The sequence below is a fragment of the Bombina bombina genome, chromosome 2 (assembly GCF_027579735.1).
Source record: "Bombina bombina isolate aBomBom1 chromosome 2, aBomBom1.pri, whole genome shotgun sequence".
In the NCBI taxonomy this organism is placed as follows: Eukaryota; Metazoa; Chordata; class Amphibia; order Anura; family Bombinatoridae; genus Bombina; species Bombina bombina.
In genome coordinates, this window is record NC_069500.1 from 254,097,345 (window position 1) to 254,116,831 (window position 19,487).

General features: G+C 41.2%; 1 protein-coding gene across 1 annotated transcript in view; it reads left to right on the top strand.

The window, feature by feature from the left end:
- Nucleotides 1–19,487, top strand: part of PPIP5K2 (diphosphoinositol pentakisphosphate kinase 2) — a 466,186-nt gene that overhangs the window by 262,367 nt on the left and 184,332 nt on the right. Inside the window, 2 exon segments of the mRNA XM_053701522.1 lie at nt 9,361–9,502; nt 10,320–10,543. Of these exon segments, the coding sequence (XP_053557497.1) occupies nt 9,361–9,502; nt 10,320–10,543 (366 nt within the window).

The following is a 19,487-nucleotide window of genomic DNA, read 5'->3' on the forward strand; positions in this document are numbered from 1 at the left end:
CCCTAAGGTGGAGGGAGCAGTTTCTACTCTGGCTAAGCGCACCACTATCCCGGTGGAGGATAGCTGTGCTTTTTCAGATCCAATGGATAAAAAGTTAGAGGGTTACCTTAAGAAAATGTTTGTTCAACAAGGTTTTATATTACAACCCATTGCATGCATTGCGCCTGTCACGGCTGCGGCGGCATTCTGGTTTGAGTCTCTGGAAGAGACCATTAGCTCAGCTCCATTGGATGAGATTATAGACAAGCTTAGAGTCCTTAAGCTAGCTAATTCATTTATTTCTGATATCGTAGTACACTTAACTAAGCTTACGGCTAAGAACTCCGGATTCGCCATTCAAGCACGCAGAGCGCTGTGGCTTAAATCCTGGTCAGCCGATGTGACTTCTAAATCTAAATTGCTCAACATACCTTTCAAAGGGCAAACATTATTCGGGCCCGGTTTGAAAGAAATTATCGCTGACATTACTGGAGGTAAGGGCCATGCCCTGCCTCAAGACAGAGCCAAACCAAGGGCTAAACAGTCTAATTTTCGTGCCTTTCGTAACTTCAAGGCAGGAGCAGCATCAACTTCCTCCGCTCCAAAACAGGAAGGAACTGTTGCTCGCTACAGACAGGGCTGGAAACCTAACCAGTCCTGGAACAAGGGCAAGCAGCCCAGAAAGCCTGCTGCCGCCCCTAAGACAGCATGAAGTGAGGGCCCCCGATCCGCAAACGGATCTAGTGGGGGGCAGACTTTCTCTCTTCGCCCAGGCTTGGGCAAGAGATGTCCAGGATCCCTGGGCGTTAGAGATCATATCTCAGGGATATCTTCTGGACTTCAAAGCTTCTCCTCCAAAAGGGAGATTTCATCTTTCAAGGTTGTCAGCAAACCAGATAAAGAAAGAAGCGTTTCTACGCTGTGTACAAGACCTTTTAATAATGGGAGTGATCCACCCAGTTCCGCGGTCGGAACAAGGACAAGGGTTTTACTCAAATCTGTTTGTGGTTCCCAAAAAAGAGGGAACCTTCAGACCAATCTTGGACTTAAAGATCCTAAACAAATTCCTAAGAGTTCCATCGTTCAAAATGGAAACTATTCGGACAATCTTACCTATGATCCAAAAGGGTCAGTACATGACCACAGTGGATTTAAAGGATGCCTACCTTCACATACCGATTCACAAAGATCATTATCGGTACCTAAGGTTTGCCTTCCTAAACAGGCATTACCAGTTTGTAGCTCTTCCCTTCGGGTTAGCTACGGCTCCAAGAATCTTTACAAAGGTTCTGGGCTCTCTTCTGGCGGTACTAAGACCGCGAGGAATATCGGTAGCTCCGTACCTAGACGACATTCTGATACAAGCGTCAAGTTTCCAAACTGCCAAGTCTCATACAGAGTTAGTTCTGGCATTTCTAAGGTCGCATGGGTGGAAGGTGAATGTAGAAAAGAGTTCTCTATTGCCACTCACAAGAGTTCCCTTCTTGGGGACTCTTATAGATTCTGTAGAAATGAAAATTTACCTGACAGAGGACAGGTTAACAAAGCTTCTAAATGCTTGCCGTGTCCTTCATTCCATTCAACACCCGTCAGTGGCTCAATGCATGGAGGTAATCGGCTTAATGGTAGCGGCAATGGACATAGTACCTTTTGCACGCCTGCATCTCAGACCACTGCAATTATGCATGCTAAGTCAGTGGAATGGGGATTACTCAGATTTGTCCCCTATGCTGAATCTGGATCAGGAGACCAGAGATTCTCTTCTATGGTGGCTTTCTCGGCCACATCTGTCCAGAGGGATGCCCTTCAGCAGGCCAGATTGGACAATTGTAACAACAGACGCCAGCCTGCTAGGTTGGGGCGCTGTCTGGAATTCCCTGAAGACTCAGGGATCATGGACTCAGGAGGAGAAACTCCTTCCAATAAACATTCTGGAATTAAGAGCGGTTTTCAATGCTCTTCTGGCTTGGCCTCAGTTAGCAACTCTGAGGTTCATCAGGTTCCAGTCGGACAACATCACGACTGTGGCTTACATCAACCATCAGGGAGGGACAAGGAGTTCCCTAGCGATGATGGAAGTCTCAAAGATAATTTGCTGGGCAGAGTCTCACTCTTGCCACCTGTCAGCGATCCACATCCCAGGCGTGGAGAACTGGGAGGCGGATTTCCTAAGTCGCCAGACTTTTCATCCGGGGGAGTGGGAACTTCATCCGGAGGTATTTGCCCAACTGCTTCGGCGTTGGGGCAAACCAGATCTGGATCTCATGGCGTCTCGCCAGAACGCCAAGCTTCCTTGTTACGGATCCAGGTCCAGGGACCCGGGAGCGGTACTGATAGATGCTCTGACAGCACCTTGGGTCTTCAACATGGCTTATGTGTTTCCACCCTTCCCGATGCTTCCTCGATTGATTGCCAGGATCAAACAGGAGAGAGCATCGGTGATTCTAATAGCGCCTGCGTGGCCACGCAGGACCTGGTATGCAGATCTAGTGGACATGTCGTCCTGTCCACCATGGTCTCTGCCTCTGAGACAGGACCTTCTGATTCAGGGTCCTTTCAAACATCCAAATCTAATTTCTCTGAGGCTGACTGCATGGAGATTGAACGCTTGATTCTATCAAAGCGTGGATTCTCGGAGTCAGTGATTGATACCTTAATACAGGCTAGGAAACCTGTTACCAGGAAAATTTACCATAAAATATGGAGTAAATACTTGCATTGGTGCGAATCCAAGAGTTACTCATGGAGTAAGGTTAGGATTCCTAGGATATTGTCTTTTCTACAAGAAGGTTTAGAAAAGGGTTTATCTGCTAGTTCGTTAAAGGGACAGATCTCAGCTCTGTCCATCCTTTTACACAAGCGTCTGTCAGAAGTTCCAGACGTTCAGGCTTTTTGTCAGGCTTTGGCCAGGATTAAGCCTGTGTTTAAAACTGTTGCTCCACCGTGGAGCTTAAACTTAGTTCTTAACTTTTTACAGGGTGTTCCGTTTGAACCCCTTCATTCCATTGATATCAAGCTGTTATCTTGGAAAGTTCTGTTTTTAATGGCTATTTCCTCGGCTCGAAGAGTCTCTGAGTTATCGGCCTTACATTGTGATTCTCCTTATCTGATTTTTCATTCAGACAAGGTAGTTCTGCGGACTAAACCTGGGTTCTTACCTAAGGTAGTCACTAACAGGAATATCAATCAAGAGATTGTTGTTCCATCATTGTGCCCTAATCCTTCTTCAAAGAAGGAACGACTTTTGTATAATCTAGACGTGGTCCGTGCTCTGAAATTTTATTTGCAGGCAACTAAAGATTTTCGCCAAACTTCTTCCCTGTTTGTCGTTTATTCTGGACAGAGGAGAGGTCAAAAAGCTTCGGCTACCCCTCTCTCTTTCTGGCTTCGTAGCATAATACGTTTAGCCTATGAGACTGCTGGACAGCAGCCTCCTGAAAGAATTACAGCTCATTCTACTAGAGCTGTGGCTTCCACTTGGGCCTTTAAAAATGAGGCCTCTGTTGAACAGATTTGCAAGGCTGCAACTTGGTCTTCACTTCACACCTTTTCGAAATTTTACAAATTTGACACTTTTGCTTCTTCGGAGGCTGTTTCCGTGTAAAGATCCTGCCTGTCCCTCCCGTCATCCGTGTACTTTTAGCTTTGGTATTGGTATCCCATAAGTAATGGATGACCCGTGGACTGACTACACTTAACAGGAGAAAACATAATTTATGCTTACCTGATAAATTCCTTTCTCCTGTAGTGTAGTCAGTCCACGGCCCGCCCTGTTTTTACGGCAGGTCTAAATTTTAAATTAAACTCCAGTCACCACTGCACCCTATAGTTTCTCCTTTCTCGTTTGGTTTCGGTCGAATGACTGGGTATGACGTAGAGGGGAGGAGCTGTATAGCAGCTCTGCTTGGGTGATCCTCTTGCACTTCCTGTTGGGGAGGAGATATAGTCCCATAAGTAATGGATGACCCGTGGACTGACTACACTACAGGAGAAAGGAATTTATCAGGTAAGCATAAATTCTGTTTTTTCCTAAAAAGCGTGATAGCTCGGTTTTAAGAACAGAGTATGAGCAATCAGAAGCTTTGGAGGGTTTTATCTGTTGTACCCTCACAACACTCTGAAGTGGCGGTGAGGGATGTGCTGTCCGAGGGAGAAATTTCTGACACAGGAAAGGTTTCTCAGCGGGCAGAATCAGATACCTTAGCGTTTAAATTTAAGCTGGAACACCTCCTTGTGCTGCTTAAGGAGGTATTAGCTATGCTGGATGATTGCGACCCCAGAGAAATTGTGTAAAATGGACAAATATCTAGAAGTCCCTGTATACACTGATGCGTTTCCGATCCCGAAGAGGGTGGCGGATATTGTGGATAGGGAGTGTGAGAGACCAGGTGTACCCTTTGTTCCCTCCCCTATCTTTAAGAAAATGTTCCCCATAACTGACCCCAGGCGGGACGCATGGCAGACGGTCTCTAAGGTAGAGGGGGCAGTTTCAACACTAGCCAAGCGCACAACCATACCAATTGAAGACAGTTGTGCTTTCAAAGATCCTATGGATAAAAAATTAGAAGGTTTACTAAAGAAAATATTTGTTCAACAAGGTTTCCTTCTCCAACCTATTGCCTGCATTATTCCTGTAACTTCTGCAGCGGCTTTCTGGTTTGAGGCGCTGGAGGAGTCGCTTCAGACGGAGACCTCATATGACGAAATTATGGATAGAATTAAGGCTCTAAAGCTGGCTAATTCTTTTATCACAGATGCCGCTTTGCAATTAGCTAAGTTAGCGGCGAAAAATTCTGGTTTTGCCCTCATGGCGCGCAGAGCGCTTTGGCTTAAATCATGGTCGGCCGATGTGTCGTCTAAAACAAAGTTACTGAATATTCCTTTCAAGGGAAAGACCCTTTTCGGGCCCGAGTTGAAAGAGATTATTTCGGATATCACTGGGGGAAAGGGCCATGCCCTTACGCAAGATAGGCCTTTTAAGGCTAAAAACAAGGCTAATTTTTGCTCCTTTCGCAACTTCAGGAGCGGTCCTGCTTCAACCTCTGCGACCGCAAAGCAAGAGGGTAACTTTTCACAGCCCAAGGCAACCTGGAAGCCTTTGCAGGGCTGGAACAAGGGTAAACAGGCCAAGAAGCCTGCAGCTGCTACTAAGACAGCATGAAGGGGTAGCCCCCGATCCGGGACCGGATCTGGTAGGGGGCAGACTCCCTCTCTTTGCTCAGGCTTGGGCAAGAGATGTTCCCGATCCCTGGGCATTAGAGATAGTTGCTCAGGGATATCTTCTAGAATTCAAGGACTCTCCTCCAAGGGGAAGGTTCCACATTTCTCGTCTGTCTACAGACCAGACAAAGAAAGAGGCGTTCTTACGCTGTGTAGAAGATCTACTCAAGATGGGAGTGATATATCCAGTCCCAATTACAGAACAAGGACTAGGTTTTTACTCAAACCTGTTTGTGGTTCCCAAAAAGGAAGAAACTTTCAGACCAATCCTGGATCTAAAAATTCTAAACAAATTCCTCAGAGTTCCATCTTTCAAGATGGAAACCATTTGGACAATCTTTGCGATGATCCAGGAAGGTCAATATATGACTACCGTGGATTTAAAGGATGCGTACCTTCATATTCCTATCCACAAAGATCACCATCAATTCCTAAGGTTCGCTTTCCTTGACAAGCATTACCAGTTCATGGCCCTTCCCTTCGGGTTGGCCACCGCTCCCAGAATTTTCACAAAGGTGCTAGGGTCCCTTCTAGCGGTACTAAGACTGCGGGGCATTGCAGTAGCACCCTATCTGGACAACATCTTAATACAGGCGCCGTCTTTTCCCAGAGCCAAGGCTCATACGGATATTGTTCTGGCCTTTCTAAGGTCTCACGGGTGGAAGGTGAACACCGAAAAAAGTTTTCTGTCCCCGCTCACAAGGGTTCCCTTCCTGGGAACATTAATAGACTCGGTAGAAATGAAAATATTTCTGACGGAGGTCAGAAGGTTAAAGCGTCGAAGTACTTGCCGAGCTCTTCATTCCATCCCTCGGCCATCTGTAGCTCAGTGCATGGAGGTAATCGGATTAATGGTAGCAGCAATGGACGTAGTCCCTTTTGCTCGAATTCATCTCAGGCCACTGCAATTGTGCATGCTCAAACAGTGGAATGGAGATTATGCAGATTTGTCTCCTCAAATCCAACTAGACCAGAAAACCAGAGATTCTCTTCTCTGGTGGTTGTCTCAGGATCACCTGTCTCAGGGAATGTGCTTCCGCAGACCGGAGTGGATCATTGTAACGACCGACGCCAGTCTGTTAGGCTGGGGCGAGGTCTGTGGCTTCCTGAAAGCTCAGGGCCTATGGTCTTGGGAAGAGTCTCTTCTCCCGATAAACATTTTGGAACTGAGAGCGATATTCAACACGCTCCAGGCATGGCCTCAGCTAGCGGCGGCCAAGTTCATCAGATTTCAGTCGGACAACATCACGACTGTAGCATACATCAATCATCAGGGAGGAACAAAGAGTTCCTTAGCGATGAAGGAAGTAACTAAGATAATCAGGTGGACGGAGGATTACTCTTGCCATCTATCTGCAATTCAGGAGTAGACAACTGGGAAGCGGATTTCCTAAGTCGTCAGACTTTTCACCCGAGGGAGTGGGAACTCCACCCGGAGGTATTTGCTCAGCTGACTCAGCTATGGGGCATTCCAGAATTGGATCTGATGGCGTCCCGTCAGAACACCAAACTTCCTCTTTACGGTCCTGGTCCAGGGACCCCAAGGCGGCATTGATAGATGCTCTAGTAGCGCCTTGGTCCTTCAATCTGGCCTATGTCTTTCCACCGTTTCCCCTTCTCCCTCGGCTGGTAGCCAGAATCAAACAGGAGAAGGCCTCGGTAATTCTGATAGCGCCTGCGTGGCCACGCAGGACTTGGTATGCAGACCTAGTGGACATGTCATCTGTCCCACCATGGACACTGCCAATGAGGCAGGATCTTCTAATTCAGGGTCCATTCAAGCATCCAAATCTAGTTTCTCTACAGCTGACTGCTTGGAGATTGAACGCTTAATTCTATCCAAGCGTGGTTTCTCTGAATCAGTCATATATACTCTGATCCAAGCTAGAAAACCTGTCACCAGGAAAATTTACCGTAAGATATGGCGGAAATATCTTTGTTGGTGTGAATCCAAGGGTTACTCATGGAGTAAGATTAGGATTCCAAGGATATTGTCTTTTCTCCAAGAAGGATTGGAGAAAGGTTTATCAGCTAGTTCCTTAAAGGGGCAGATATCTGCTCTGTCTATCCTTTTACACAAGCGTCTGGTAGAAGTACCAGATGTTCAAGCGTTTGCACAGGCGTTAGTCAAAATCAAGCCTGTCTATAAACCTGTGGCTCCTCCATGGAGTCTAAATTTAGTTCTTTCAGTTCTTCAAGGGGTTCCGTTTGAACCTTTACATTCCATAGATATTAAGTTATTATCTTGGAAAGTTCTGTTTTTGGTAGCTATATCTTCTGCTCGAAGAGTTTCAGAATTGTCTGCTTTGCAGTGTAATTCAACCTATCTGGTGTTCCATGCAGATAAGGTAGTTTTGCTAACCAAACCTGGTTTTCTTCCTAAAGTTGTTTCTAATAAGAACATTAACCAGGAAATCATTGTTCCTTCCCTGTGTCCTAATCCAGCTTCTAAGAAGGAACGGCTTTTACACAATCTTGATGTGGTTCGTGCTTTGAAATTCTATTTACAAGCAACTAAGGATTTCAGACAAACATCATCTTTGTTTGTTGTCTATTCTGGTAAGAGGAGAGGTCAGAAAGCGAATGCTACCTCTCTTTCCTTCTGGTTGAAAAGCATAATCCGATTGGCTTATGAGACTCCTGGGCAGCAGCCTCCTGAACGAATTACAGCTCATTCCACCAGAGCTGTGGCTTCCACTTGGGCCTTCAAGAATGAGGCTTCTGTTGAACAGATTTGTAAGGCAGCGACTTGGTCTTCACTGCATACTTTTGCCAAATTTTACAAATTCGATACTTTTGCTTCTTCGGAGGCTATTTTTGGGAGAAAGGTTTTGCAAGCAGTGGTGCCTTCCGTTTAGGTTACCTGTCTTGTTCCCTCCCTTCATCCGTGTCCTAAAGCTTTGGTATTGGTATCCCACAAGTAAGGATGAATCCGTGGACTGGATACATCTTGCAAGAGAAAACAGAATTTATGCTTACCTGATAAATTACTTTCTCTTGCGGTGTATCCAGTCCACGGCCCGCCCTGGCAATTAAGTCAGGTTAAAATTTATTGTTTAAACTACAGTCACCACTGCACTCTATGGTTTCTCCTTTTTCTCCTAACCGTCGGTCGAATGACTGGGGTGCGGAGCCAGAGGGGGAGCTATATGGACAGCTCTGCTGTGTGCTCTCTTTGCCACTTCCTGTAGGGAATGAGAATATCCCACAAGTAAGGATGAATCCGTGGACTGGATACACCGCAAGAGAAAGTAATTTATCAGGTAAGCATAAATTCTGTTTTTTAACTACCCGTTCTTTTTTTAATCTGTGACTTATAAAACAGTTTAGTTTTAAGTCTATCCTGCTGTGGCGGTATTGTCCACATCTTCTTAACGGGACAGTCAAGTCCAAAAAAAAACTTTCATGATTCAAATAGGGCATGTAATTCTAACCAACTTTCCAGTTTACTTTTATCACCAATTTGGTTTTGTTCTCTTGGTATTCTAAATTGAAAGCTAACCTAGGAGGTTCATATGCCAATTTCTTAGACCTTGAAGGCCACCTCTGCATTTGACAGTTTTTCACCACTAGAGGGCGTTAGTTCACGTGTTTCATATAGATAACATTGAGCACACAAATTTACCGAGGAGTGAGCACTGATTGGCTAAAATGCAATTCTATCAAAAGAACTGAAATTAGGGGGCAGTCTGCAGAAGCTTAGATACAAGAGGTAAAACATGTATTATTATAACTGCATTGGTTATGCAAAACTAACAAATGGATAATAAAGGGATCTAGCTTTTAAAACAACAAAAAATCTGGTGTTGACTGTCCCTTTAAAGGTCTGATTTCTTCACTTTCCATCAGAAAAAAAAACGTCAGGACTATAAAAATATTCTCTATCCTCAATATTGCTGCATGCTCATAAGTGTGACATACACTTTGCAATCCCTGAATACTATGCATAACTGTGCACATTAGTTAGAATGTATCAATGTATTTGTAACTCTCTAGTTGTATTTCTAAGATGCAATGCAGGCTTTTGATGATTCAATTACATGAGTATACCTCATACTGAATTTATTCTAGTTTACGAAATATTGGTTGATTGTAACATTCTTTGAAACATGTATCTGTAATAAACTACATAAATAATGTAATGTTATGTTCTTTTAACAGCTTACTCCAACTGGAAGTGTCTCGCAGATAAAATCAATGCAGATTATTAAGAACCCTGTTAAGACTTGCGACAAGGTGTACTCTCTAATCCAAAGTCTGACATCTCAAATCCGACAGAGGATGGAAGATCCAAAATCTGCAGGTATCCCTATATTCCATTCCATTACTAGACTGCTAACTTCAGAAATTCTCCAGCTTGATATGAACATTAGGTTTTTTTAAGAGGTAATAAATCCCCTTAATTGTCTTTATGCACTCTAAACCTGGACTATTAAATAAAAGCCAACTGGGAAGTGTTTTCATATGTGAGTATCCTGAACTAACAATTGTATAATAACATAAGATACAGACTACAGTGTGAAAGGGACAGTAAAGTCAGAATTAAACTTCCGTGATTCAGAGTACGCAATGTAAAACAAAAACTGTCTAATTTGCTTTGTTCTCTTGGTATCTTTTTTTTGAAAGGAACTCAGAAACAACAATGCACTGCTGGGAGCTGGCTGCTGATTGATGTCTGCACATATATGCTTCTTGTCATTGGGTAGCTAGATGCCAGTTTTGCATTACTACTTCTCAGCCTATGTACTATAACTGAATCATAAAAGTTTACGTTGGCTTCATGGCAGCCATTTCTAATTGGCCTGAAACAATATTCATTTTAAAACAACTTTTTTACAGTTACTGCTGCATGATATAGGAAGGGGTGCAGGAGACTATTTGCAGCTTAATCTAAAGTGTAGACTGTCCCTTTAACTGTGCAACCATAAGTTGTCTTAGTGAGTTTGGTTTTTAGATTTTTGAGTTAAGTTGTAGTGCCCTGATATGGGATTTACCTTTTCTTTGTCATCATTAAATTTAACATTTCATTAAATATACATTTATAGTTCTTTTAATTATAGACTTTTTACAAAACCCTTCATCTTGCTTGTTATTATATTTGATTTATTTCTTTAATTTAGATATTCAGCTTTATCACAGTGAAACTCTGGAACTAATGCTGCGCAGGTGGGCCAAGCTGGAAAAAGACTTCAAAACTAAAAATGGAAGATACGATATCAGCAAAATCCCTGATATATATGACTGTATTAAATATGATGTACAGCATAACTATTCTTTAAAACTGGAGAATACAATGGAATTGTACAGACTTTCAAAGGCTTTAGCTGATATTGTCATCCCTCAGGTAATGATTACAAATAGTACTCAGTATATTTTTCAATTTTGTTTTATTGTTTGTTAAATGTGAAAACAACTGTGAGGAGCTTATAGAATTAGTTTTCAGTAGATTGCTCACTCAGAAGACAAATTATATATACAGATATTTTCAAGAATTTTGTTGTCATATTTTTGTAGCATGTATGATAAAAAATAAGTAGTAGAAAACATCAAAGTTTACACTATAGCATCAAATTACTTTCTCCCTACCCACAAAAATATATTGCTGACTTGTTTAGCTCTGGGGGAGCAATGTCCTTTTTTTAGCAGACTGTGGGCTAGATTACAAGTAGAGAGCTAACAGTTATGTGCAAGCAAAAAGGGGTTTATCGTGGGTATTTGCGCACGTCAGGTTTAGCGCTCATATTAAAAGTTGAAGGTAAACGCTATTGCTTGAGCTCAATTGAAGATAACATGCGTCAGGTTAGCGCGACCTCAGAGCTCTGGCTGTTTCGCAAAACAAAAAGTGTCACAAAAAAACATCAAAAATACATTACAAAGTAGTTACACTCATAATAACATTATGTCCTGACAAGCCCTACTAGCACTTTTTTGGGGAGTGCAGATCAGATGTAGGCAGGATTTTACAAAAATAATGTCAACTACTACACACAGAATAACAGCAAAAAAGATCCAAACTGCTGTATTCCTAAAGTCAGAGGGGATCCTCAAATCCCTCTATAGAGAAAATGTAAAACAACAAGAGCAGGGAAAGCGCTAATAATCTTAAAGCAAAAGGAATACTGTATATACACAAAAGGAGGTGGAGTACAATACAAAAGTGTTCAAACAGGAATAAATAGTATATGATGCACAGTTTAGAAGTTTTATATCCCAAACAGACTATCTTCTCACACCCAGCTGTTTGTACACTTACTTGAAGGAACCTCTATCTTTGAGGTAAGTATACGCATCGATCTGGCCCTCCCAAAGTATGGTTAGTGATGTCAGCAGGACTCTGCCTCCTTTTGTCTGTCCCACTATTCCAGAAACTTTCAGTCAAAGATCATCGAGTTGGGGAAACGTTTGTCACAGGAGAGGAGACAAAAGTACATGCAAAGAAACTCAGGTTGCTGGGCGGGACGGCTTCTCACACAACTGTAGGGGAACTCGAGGATCTTTGACTGAAAGTACACACACATATAGACATACATATAAGTGTATTGGAGCGGGGGCAGAGCTAGCCAGCAAGCTAAGAGGAAGCTTTCAGCTTAAGCTCTGAGCAAAAAGCATAAAAATAAGTACTTTTTAAGTTGGTTTTGGCACCAAAAGAACTATTCATCAAGACCTAAAGTCCTAAACACTGTTGGGAAGCAGCAGGACAAATTTCGGACGTTTTGGAGCAATTTTCGAGCGGTCCGGTTCCCAGGACCAGGCCGAAAGTTGGAAAGTCCCTGTATGCGGCCTACCCCGGGCCAGAGGACCTGCAGTAAAGGGCTAAAACCAATACAAGTCAGGTCCCTATCATCCGACCTGCTAGCACACATAAAGCTGACCCTTGGATTGGCTTCAACAAGCTGCAAAAAGCCACTAAAGGTGGGCTGCTTACCGGAAGACTCTACACTGGAGGAGGCGGAAGAGGCCTCAGGAATCATTGCCAGGGAGTGAAGGCTGAGGAGAACAAGCTGGGGGAAAGTGACAGACTCTTCTGGGAGCCATATAACAACTTCAGAGACTACATCAGGACTCAGTAACATAAGGGTGAGTGGCGGGAAAATCGCCATTTTAGAGGCCTTAATAGTATCACAGTTGAACTGCACATCCACTCATTATCACATATAATCGGATTATTCCCTGCAGCACAGGGGAGAGCCATTGGGGGAAGATCACAAAGTAGAGAGCAACTAAAATTTGCAGGATACTTAACTGTATGCTTAAATAGACAAAGCGCATGAGAAGTCACTAATATCAGATTCAGGGTCCTGAATAACAGTTCTAAGGCAGCCACAGCAGACAACATCTTACACCTCACTAACCTGATTCTGCACCTTATCAAGGCGAGATTGGGACACATTTAGTGGGACTTTCTGTGGCATATGATGTCACGTTGACACTAGAACGGCAGGCCCTGAGACATCAAGAAATATTTACAAATTTTGGTGAGATACCCAAATCCTACAATGTTTGGTTAAATATGTAAAAATTCAACCTGGAGTGATCTCAGAGAGACATTGAGGACATCAGTAGACAGAATGCTACCTAGCAGTTAAATTAATGCTATTATAATACTGCTGGAGGAGGAGAGGGAGGCGAGGTGAGCAAGGGAGAATCAGGGTGAAGTACTATCAATTTATCTGTATTCCTGATACATTTTGCAACATAAATTCTGAGGGGATATAACCTTCAAGATGAAGAGCAGGAATCAAACAGTAAAGGACTGCTTATCCAAGTCGCAACTTAAACTTAAACTCATAGATAAAGGTGCCTCTCCAACAAAACAGCATACTGAGGCAGAATCAACAGAAGAGGTATATATATATCAAAAAGCTTGAAGAACAGGTGGAAGACTTGGAGAATCGATCCAGAAGATCAAATTTGAGAATCAGAAACCTCCCAGAGGATTACAAAAATCTCCAAGCGGATGTAACAGAGATATTTCACCAACTTATTCCAGATACAGAAATCATCATGTTGCTGTTTGATAGAATTCACAGAGCCCTCACCAGACCCTCCCAATCCAAAGCCAGGGACATAATAATTAAACTACATTATTATCATGTCAAGGAACTGATCTTACAAGCGGCGAGACAAACCAGGTCGATCACATACGAAGGACACAACATCCAAATATATACCGATTTGTCTCCCATAACACTGAGAAAGCGATGTGAAATGAAGCCAATTGTGGAGTCGCTGATTAGAGAGAAAATAAGATATTGGTGGAACTTTCCATTTAAGTTGATCTTTACACATCAAAACACCTCGTACTCCTGCTCGTCTCTAGAAGAGGGACAAATAATTTTGAACAAGCTGGAGATACCAATGGAAGAACCTACGAAACAGGCCACACAGCAGACAGCAATAAGGTTGCCTCAGAGAGAATGGTCGGTGGCCACTAAAAAAGGGAATGCGAAAAAAATCAAGACCAGCCACATCACCAAGTGGAGATCAGAACTCATCCAACAAAGAGAATCCTCCTGTCCCATGAATCTTACATTCCTTGGATTCATGGTGAAAATGTTCATAGATTACGAACTTTACCTCCCACAGCTGGACTGGTTGTAAGTTATATTTGAAAGAGTCATAAGTTCACAAATTGTACTGAAAAATTGTATTGTCTCTATCTTTAGTTTTTCCTTTTCTTATGTCTATTTCTGTTTATCTTTATGCTGCTATATTCTCTCCCTCAGGATATATAGTCAAAATATGGAGAGTAAGAAGTTAAAAGGAGATTACTCCAGAGTTGAATATTGACCAAAAGGTCAAAGAATGTATCCGGTGCAGTTTAAGGCACCTAGTTTAAGTGTTATATTACAGTGTTATATGTTTTTTTGTTCAGTCTTAAAGGTTAAGTTACAGCAGTCACGAAAAGCAAGCTTACTAAGAGATTTCCGATATGAAAGTATCCTCTCAATTTGTAATGGTCCCACGACACTAGTCCAAGTAGGTCATAGGTACAAAGATTTTCCAGATGCTATTCAGCTCAGAAATAAAAAATTAACATGCAGAATAGGATAATATCACATAATGCCAGGGGCCTTAATTCTAATATAAAGAGAAAGAAAGCCATTATAGAGTATAAGTCACAGAACGCTAGCATAGTGATGATACAGGAGACCCATTTTACCTCCACCACAACACCCAAATACTGGGATAAATTTTTCCCTACTAAATATCATGCTATCAATAAGAAGAAGAAATGCGGTGTCTCTATACTCCTACATGCTTCCCTTGATTTTAAAGAAGAGGAGATAATCTCTGATAGGGAGGGGAGATATCTCATAGTACGGGGATTGATTCATAACACACCAATTATGTTAGTGAACATTTATGCCCCCAATGATCACCAAGGAACATTCTTCACCAAAGTAAGTAAGCTATTATCCTGGTATAGATACAAAACAATCATAGGGGGTGACTTTAATATGACGCTAGATGATAGATTAGACAGGACATCTACAGACTCTCAAAAGAATAGAAGACAGACCCCAGACCAGCAAATCTTAAGGGATTTCTTGCTAGACCACAACTTATTAGATAGTTGGAGAGCAGTAAATAAAGGAGCCCAAGAGTACACTTATTATTGGTCAGTACATGGAACACGTTCTAGAATTGACTTGATATTAGTAAGTCAAATTCTATTCCCCCTGGTTACAGAGGCTACTATCAGCAATTGTGTTTGGTCAGATCATGACATGATGAGTATATATCTAGAGGGAGTTTTAAATCCAGACAGAGTAAGGTCCTGGGCCTTAAATCCCAAAATACTCCAAAATGAAGTTTTTAAACAACAAATTGAGAAACATATGAAGGAATTCATAAAAATAAATAAGGGCTCTACAACCAACCCAAATATAATTTGGAGCGCTCTGAAGGCTTTCATTAGGGGATTGATAATAGCTGAATCTTCCAAAGTTAAAAAACAATATAACCACACACTAGAACAATTGAGGAAGGAGATAGCCACAATTCGGGAACAGGTAATAAGAGACCCTAGGGGAGGCCCAACCAAGTTATTAAAAAAGAAAAATGGGGAACTTAACCTGTTGCTTGAAAAGGAGGCAATCTCCTCATTTAAAGCGGTAGATACTAGATACTACACCTATGGCAACAAGCCAGACAAATTGCTAGCAAACAAGTTAAAAGACATGACCAGAACTTGCACCATTCCACAAATACAGCTGGCGAACGGTTCAGTTACTAATGACCCTCTCCAGATAGCTAACGAATTTGCTAACTATTATAATTCACTCTACAATTTGCCACAACCTCAACGTGAGATAGATAAACAGAAAGAACTAGATAGTTTCCTGGAGAGTAGTACACTAAAAAAAATCCCCCAAGAAGACCTTGATCTGCTCAATGCACCTATAACATTTCAGGAGGTTACCCTAGCTATTAAGGAATTAAAGAGAAACAAGGCCCCTGGCCCTGATGGATTTCCAGGCTCCTTTTATAAGGACCTTCAAAAAACTGTAGTACCACAATTAGTAATTATCTTTAATAATATTTTGCAGGGGATTGACATACCACAAGACATATTGACTGCAAGGGTGACAGTTATACCAAAACAGGGGAAATGCAAACAATATTGTTAAAATTATAGGCCAATCTCACTAATAAATCAGGACCTTAAGCTATTTACCAAAATATTGGTAAATCGATTGGCTACCCCCATCAAAAATGTAATAAACACTGATCAAGTAGGATTTATAGCACAAAGAGAGGCCCCAGACAATGTAAGAAAGATTATAGATTTGATAAATTTGGCATCAAATACAGGAATGCCTTCTCTGTTCCTCACCTTGGATGCAGAGAAGGCATTTGACAGGGTCCTTTGGGATTATATGCTAGCAGTCCTAAATAAAGTGGGAATAAGGGGTCCATTCTATGTGGGGTTAAAAAAGTTGTACTCCACTCCAGATGCGTTTATTAGACTTTCGGGATACCAATCAAAGCAGATAACAATCAGAAATTGGACCAGACAGGGCTGCCCATTGTCCCCATTATTATTCGCATTATGCATTGAACCCCTAGCACAGAGAATTAGAGACAACCCCAACATAACAGGAATTAAAGCAGGTGGAAGTAAATATAAAATTTCACTATTTGCAGATGACGTCATCCTCGCAGTCACTAGGCCTTTACTTTCCCTCCCAGTAATATACTCAGAGATAGGTAAATTCAGTGCAATGTCGGGTTACAAGGTGAATGAGAGTAAATGTGAGGCCCTGGATGTCCATCTACCTAATCACACTAAAAAATTATTAGAGATTAATTTTGCCTTTTCCTGGGCAAAAACATCCATCAAATATTTAGGCATACACCTTTCACGTAATGTGCATACTCTATATAAAGAAAATTATTCAGTTATATTTAACCAGGTTAAAACATTGCTAGCCACATGGGCTAAACATAAACTTTCATTATATGGCAGAATTATATCTATCAAAATGACGATACTACCCAAAATCCTTTATTTGTTTCGCTCTCTCCCAATAAATGTACCGGTAACAGAGTTACAAACTATACAGAAGGAAATCTTCAAATTCATATGGCAGGGGAAAAGGGCGAAAATCAACAAAAATACTATGTACAGACATAAATATTATTATGCAGCTAGAATGGCCCAAACTATCCAATGGCACAGAACGACAAAGACTCCACAATGGGTTCAACTAGAAACTGATATCATGGAGGTAGGAAGACTAGATAGGCTGCTATGGGCAGATAAGCAAGATAGACCTCAATCTATACGACAATATGTAGCAATACGCCATACTATCATTTTATGGGACAAATTGACCAAGACTTATACGATTATAAATAGCCGATCTCAGGCTACACATTTAATAACCATCAAGTCAATAACAAGCTCACAACTACAGGGAAAGTGGGAAAACAAGGGTTTATATCATATTGCAGATACACTTATACATAACAAGATAATAACTTTCAAACAATATGAAGAACTAGGGGAACCTGAAAGAAATGTGTGGTTTCACTATTTACAACTCAAATCCAGGGTACAGGAGATTTTGGGAAACACAAAGAGACCACATAACACTATATATGAATCATTGTGCTTATCAAAGGAACACAAGAAGGGCAAAATTACTTTACTATACCCAATTTTCAATATCAAAGATAGGGATAAAAAACTAATAGCATGATAAAATGGGAAGAAGATCTAGGCAGAGACCTGGACAGAAAATATCCAAAGAGGCCTTAGATTCTCCCCCAATGCAACATTGAAAGAAAACTACCTTAAGGTAATACACAGATGGTATATCTATCCCACTAGATTGGCCAAGGCAGAGGATCGTGAACATCACTGGTGCTATAGAGGATGTGACGAAATGGGTTCCTATATGTGGTGGCACTGTGCTAAGGTCAAGTGAGTGTGGGATTATATCTCAAAATTTTTAATCGTAAGAATCAGATATAGCCCTCTCTCCAGAGCAGGCCCTATTGCATTTTCCGCTAGAAGGACCTCTAAAGAGGCATTCTAAATTAGTCAATATGATTTGTACTGTCACACGCATGTGTATAGCTAAATTTTGGAAAATGGATGTCCCTTCCTTTGACTATATTGAAAAGAGAATAGAATACCACTATAATATGTCAAGTGCCACGGCTGAACTCGTAAACACCAAAGACCGCTTCATTGATATATGGGAACCATACATTATGCATATTGAGGGGGCTAGACGGATAAGACAAAATCCCATATAAAAGGTCAGAGTTAGAGGGGACATTATGTGAGAACTGATACTTATTGATTGAAGTAGGATGTTATATTTGATATGATGAAAATATTATTCGGAGTAAAATCCTAACATGTATGTAATGATGGTGACTCTTTTACAGATTGAACCTGTTTTGTTTTTTTGAGTTTATTTGTATAACAATGTTTTAATTTGAAAAATCAATAAAAATATTTAAACATAAGTGTATTGGAGCCCTTTTCAGTCAAGTAGATAAAACATGTAAAAGCATATTTGAACAATATCCATTTTTAATAAAGTGTTATGTCACTAATGGATGCCTGTTCCAGCAGCGGCTTTGTAAGGAAGGTGTAGTATACAAGTAGTACACCCTTGTTAGTGCCTTAAGCATTTGGCCTCTTCCTTAGCACAAAATTTATAGTGCTTATGCTCACAGTTGAAATATTGCAGTTTGGCGACACCTGTCGAGGTGTCATTTTGGAGCACACAATCTGCTGTACAGTCTAAAGGAGAACGTTGTGTGTCTATTTGCTTGCTTCTTTTGGCACATTAATTTGCATGGAACTTGTTTCAGACGTCCACCGGACTCTCTTTACAAACAATGCGTGTTTCCGTATGTTAGAGCTAGCTAACCATCTGTGCAACTTCGTTGTTCCTTGACTGCATAGAGTGAATGATCCGACAATTTAGATCCCATATAACACTACCTGCCCAGGTTATACCTCGCATACATTTTTCATGGGGTTCTGTGTGCAGCAGGGTGTAGTTGATTGGATTATTATTCTATCATAACTCTATTGCTACTTTTCTTGCTTTGACTATCTGCATATCACATTTACTTTGTCATTTTGTTTTTTGCAAACATTTCTTTGCTTACAACTTTGCTTAAAAAAGAATGTATTACTGATAACTTAGATCCCTCTCTTTAAACCTGTCCAGGCTATACCTCCATACTTGAACGCGGGGGTTCTGTGAGCAGCTGGGTGTAGTTATCTAGAATACATTTCTATGCATATAATGACTTTATTGCATGTGCATATCTATACAGGTACCTTGGTTCACCCTGACCGGCCAGGTTCTTTTGTTTATATATAAACTCTGCTTTTTAGCAAGTAATCTGGATATTTTCAACAGTTTGGCCTACGCATTAAGATATACTATTTATTAGCACATCCTCTTGGGGAGATGCAGTGTATCTGAGAATTGAATTGCTATACTAATAAATTGTTACTATGTTCACTTTAAAATGGAGCTGTGTTTTCTTGCTGTAAAAGAGTGCTGAAATCCCTGTCTTTTATGAAACAAGTATTTCCTTATTTCTTTCTTTCTTAAAGTATTTCTTTGATACATTATTTATAAGGGTCTGCACCATTAGCCGTAACTGGCGTCTATCTCTAGGGTAAATGTCTACAATACATGTCCCCTTTTTGTAGCTCCTGTACCTAGGATATGCTTCCCACTCTGTTTTTTTGCTTGAGATATATATATATATTTATTTATGAATAAATAGAACATATTCTGCTA